This window comes from Chaetura pelagica, unplaced genomic scaffold, assembly GCF_000747805.2.
Source record: "Chaetura pelagica isolate M959 unplaced genomic scaffold, ChaPel_1.0 scaffold743, whole genome shotgun sequence".
In the NCBI taxonomy this organism is placed as follows: Eukaryota; Metazoa; Chordata; class Aves; order Apodiformes; family Apodidae; genus Chaetura; species Chaetura pelagica.
The window spans coordinates 596,455-600,439 of NW_009952703.1; the positions used below are offsets into that span (position 1 = coordinate 596,455).

Sequence of the window (3,985 nt, forward strand, 5' to 3'; positions counted from 1 at the left end):
GGGTCCCTGTTTGACTACCGGAACCGCTACACGGTGACCATCGAGGGGATGATCAAGCTCGCCCTGTCTGCTGCCAGCGGGCTGGCCCACCTGCACATGGAGATTGTGGGCACTCAGGGTAAGAGCAAAGCTTAGAAAGGGGCTGGGAATTCCTGAGAGGGAGGATAAAGCAGAACTGGTGAGAGGGAAACAGAAGAACACTGGCTGAGTCAGCCGTGTTCCTCAGGTCAGGATCAGCAGGAGGCTGAAGGTTTGGTGGCTGCAGAGCAAGTGAACCATGTGCTGCCTCTGAGGGTTTAGAGCAGCGTTTCACATCCCCATCCTAAAAACTGATGCTGCTTGGGTGGGATGTTGCTGCAGGCAGCAGCAGAACTGGGAACTTAGGCCCACATCAACGTGTTTGGTGCCGGGGACGATGGAGTTGATGTCCCTCTTGAGGCCTCTCCCGGGAACTGCATCAGCAGCGCCCGCATTGCCTGGTGGAGCCTTTCCCTGCCGCAGCCTCTCAGCGCGGCGCTGTTCCCAGTGCCCGACTGGATCCAAACAGGAAAATGTGTTGCAACACCAAGAGTGCAACTCACGCCCTGAAATCCGGTGCTGCCTCCGCGCCAGTTGGACGAACAGACTGCACCAGACCTTGACCCCCTGCCACTTTTTCTTTCTCTGACAGGAAAGCCTGGGATTGCTCACCGGGACTTGAAATCCAAGAACATCTTGGTGAAGAAGAATGGCACGTGTGCCATTGCTGACCTGGGCCTGGCTGTGCGGCACGACTCCGTCACCGACACCATCGACATTGCTCCCAACCAAAGGGTCGGAACCAAACGGTAGGAGGGCAGGATTCCCAGCCAGTCCTGGGAGGGTGGTGGAGTGTGACTTGGAAGTGCCTCAGCAACGGGTGAAATTCTCTTGTCTGAAGCGTTTCCAGGTGTCCCACAGAGGGGTTGTGCCCAGGTTGATGGCACCGGATCTCCAGGTGTAGGAGACACAGCGCCAGGGAGCTCAGATAACACTTGACACCAGACTTGGCTTTCTCAACAGCTTTTTGGGGCCTGCTCTCTGGGACCCCATGTGCTTTTGAACGTTTTTACCTCTTTCCAAACCTTCCATTCCTTTTGAGTTACTTTGTTTACTCCGTTAGACCACAGGGCCCAGTTCTGTTCTGATTGAGGCTGCTCAGAGCAGAGCTTTCTCTGCTGGGAAGTGCTGGGTGGGAAAGCTTGCCATTTGCAATCTTCCATGGAATTCCCTCTCAAAATGACCATGCTGTTCCTTTTCCCTTCCACAGATACATGGCTCCTGAAGTCTTGGATGAAACCATTAACATGAAGCATTTTGATTCATTTAAATGTGCTGATATCTATGCCTTGGGCTTGGTCTACTGGGAGATTGCTCGAAGGTGCAACGCTGGAGGTAATACCCTTGAGGTGCCCTGGCTCCCTCCTGGGCTTCCCAGCCTCAGTGGTCACTGTTGATGGGGTGGTGTGAGGTTTGAGGGGAGCTGGAGAGCTGGGGGAGGGGATGAAGATGTAGGTTGGACATGAGGAGGAAATTCTTCCCTGTGAGTGTGGAGAGACCCTGGCCCATGTTGCCCAGGGAAGCTGTGGCTGCCCCATCCCTGGAAGTGTTGAAGGGCAGGTTGAATGGGGCTTGGAGCAGCCTGGGCTGGTGGGAGGTGTCCCTGCCCATGGCAGGGGGTTGGATCTGGATGATCTTTAATGTCCTTCCAGCCTAAACCAGTCTGGGATTCCTTTTAATGTGCTGCTACTGATGGAGTTGACAGGAGTTGCCCATGGTGGTGGTTCAGTCTGGCCCCTGTGGGGCTGGGAGGGTTAATGACTGGTGACTGCTGTTCCTGTGGATGGAGGTGGTGGAGGTGGTGGTCTTGGTCTGGTGGTGACTTTCTCCCCCAGATCAGTGTCAATGAGTGCTCAGCAGCAGCGCAGCCCCAGGCCTGTCCCAGCCCTCCTACTTTCACCCCAGTTGAGATCCCCTGCCCTTGTGCTGGGAGCTGTGGATCCCAGTGCCCTGACTCTGTTCCAGTTCAGGCAGCTGCTTTTTATTTCCCTGAATTTTTCTTGCAGACTCAAATCCCAGATTCCTCTTTTCTGTTCTAAATAACTGCAAAGTGTTGACGCATCTCAGCAATGAGTCATGTAGTCCTGGGCAGGATCAGGCTGCCTTCAGTGAGCACTCTGCTGAGGATCCCTCTTCTCCCAGGAGCTTCATTTCCCCTTCTCTGCCTTTCAGGTATCCATGAGGAGTATCAGCTTCCATATTATGACCTTGTACCCTCTGATCCTTCCATCGAGGAGATGCGGAAGGTCGTGTGTGACCAGAAATTACGACCTAATATCCCCAACTGGTGGCAAAGCTACGAGGTAAGATCTGCTTTCATCTTCACACCCTTCTCCCCCTCCAAAAGGTGAGTATCATAACTTGAGCTCTGATCCTGGGAGGTGTGGAGGGGTATATCAGACTGATTGGGGGTTGGGGGAGAGGAGAGCAGCTCTGAGGAGAAGGATCTTGGAGTCCTGGTGGACAATGAGTTAAGGAGGAGCCAGCGTTGTGTCCTTGTGGTCAACAAGGCCAGTGGGATCTTGGGATGCAGTAGGAAGAGAGTGGCCAGCAGGTCGAGGGAGGTTCCTCCTCCCCCTTTATTCTGCCCTAGTGAGGCCACATCTGGAGAACTGTGTTCAATTCCAGGCTTCTCAGTTCAAGAGAGGCAGGGGAACTGCTGGAGAGAGTCCAGGGGAGGACAACAGGGATGACTGGGGGGTTGGAGCATCTATCTTAGAAGGTAAGGTTGGGAGAGCTGGGAGTGACCAGCCTGGAGAGGAGGAGGCTGAGGGGAGATCTTGTTAGTGTCTCTCAATATCCAAGGGGCAGGTGTCAGGAGGAGGGAGTCAGGCTCTTTTCAGGAGTGCCCAGCAACAGGACAAGGGGCAGTGGGGATGAGCTGGAGCACAGGAAGTTCCCTCTGAACGTGAGGGAGAGCTTTCTAGAGAGGGTGTCCAGACCCTGGGACAGGCTGCCCAGGAGGTGGTGGAGCCTCCTTCTCTGGAGACCTTCAAGTCCCACCTGGATGCAGTTCCTGTGGCATGTGCTCCAGGGGGATCCTACTTTACCTGGAAGGGGGTGGGTTGGGACTAGATGATCTCTTCCCAACTGGGATGATTCTGTGGTGCTGAGGGAGCCCTGACACTGCCCTGGTTCCTTGCCCAGGCGCTGCGGGTGATGGGCAAGATGATGCGGGAGTGCTGGTACGCCAACGGGGCCGCGCGCCTCACCGCCCTGCGCATCAAGAAGACCCTCTCTCAGCTCAGTGTCCAGGAAGATGTGAAGATCTAAGGATCTCTTTGGGAGTCCCAGCAGGGAGGAAACTGCACAAAAGCTGCCGTGCTAGAGTAGACGTGTTGATGGAGGCCTACCTCGTGTTTCTGCCCAATCTACTGCTACCAACCAGACAGCGTGACCTTGCGGGCTGCTCGGTGGGGTGACAGAGCCGATGGAATTGCTCTCTTCCCTGCTTGGGTATGAAACAATCAGAAACCTTTTTGTGATCACCTCCTGGCAGCGTGGAGACTGGAGAGAGGGACTTCACCTGAGGGACCTCAGCCATGATGGTTAACTCTTTTCTTTCTTTAATGGAAATCCCTGTCAAGTGGAGCACCCGGCGGCAGCGGCTGGGGCCGGGTGCTGGGAGAGGGAGTGGGAGTGGGAAGGGAAAGGGAAGGTTTTCTTGCCATACTCTGAGGATTTTTCCAGGGACTGGCACGTTCATGCAGGAGGAAAGAAAAAAGAAAGAAAGAAAAAAAAAGCGTTTGCAAAACACATGGTGCTCCCTTCTGAGAGGCTGAGCCTGAGCAGTTGATCAGCTTCACGAAACCCGTTCCCCTCCTATTTTGTGGTGGTTTGGTTTTTTTTTCCTTAAGCTTGAAAAACCCCGAGCCCGCCCCACGGTGGGGCTGGCGGTGTCTGGATT

At 54.7% G+C, this 3,985-nt stretch overlaps 1 protein-coding gene across 1 annotated transcript in view; it reads left to right on the forward strand.

Annotated features, from left to right (window-relative positions):
- Positions 1-3,351, forward strand: part of ACVR1B (activin A receptor, type IB) — a 7,245-nt gene extending 3,894 nt beyond the window's left edge. The window contains exons 6-10 of the mRNA XM_009994080.1: positions 20-118; positions 671-827; positions 1,289-1,413; positions 2,251-2,381; positions 3,226-3,351. Of these exons, the coding sequence (XP_009992382.1) occupies positions 20-118; positions 671-827; positions 1,289-1,413; positions 2,251-2,381; positions 3,226-3,351 (638 nt within the window). The remainder of the gene's footprint in view (positions 1-19; positions 119-670; positions 828-1,288; positions 1,414-2,250; positions 2,382-3,225) is intronic.
- Positions 3,352-3,985: the final 634 nt, after the last annotated feature.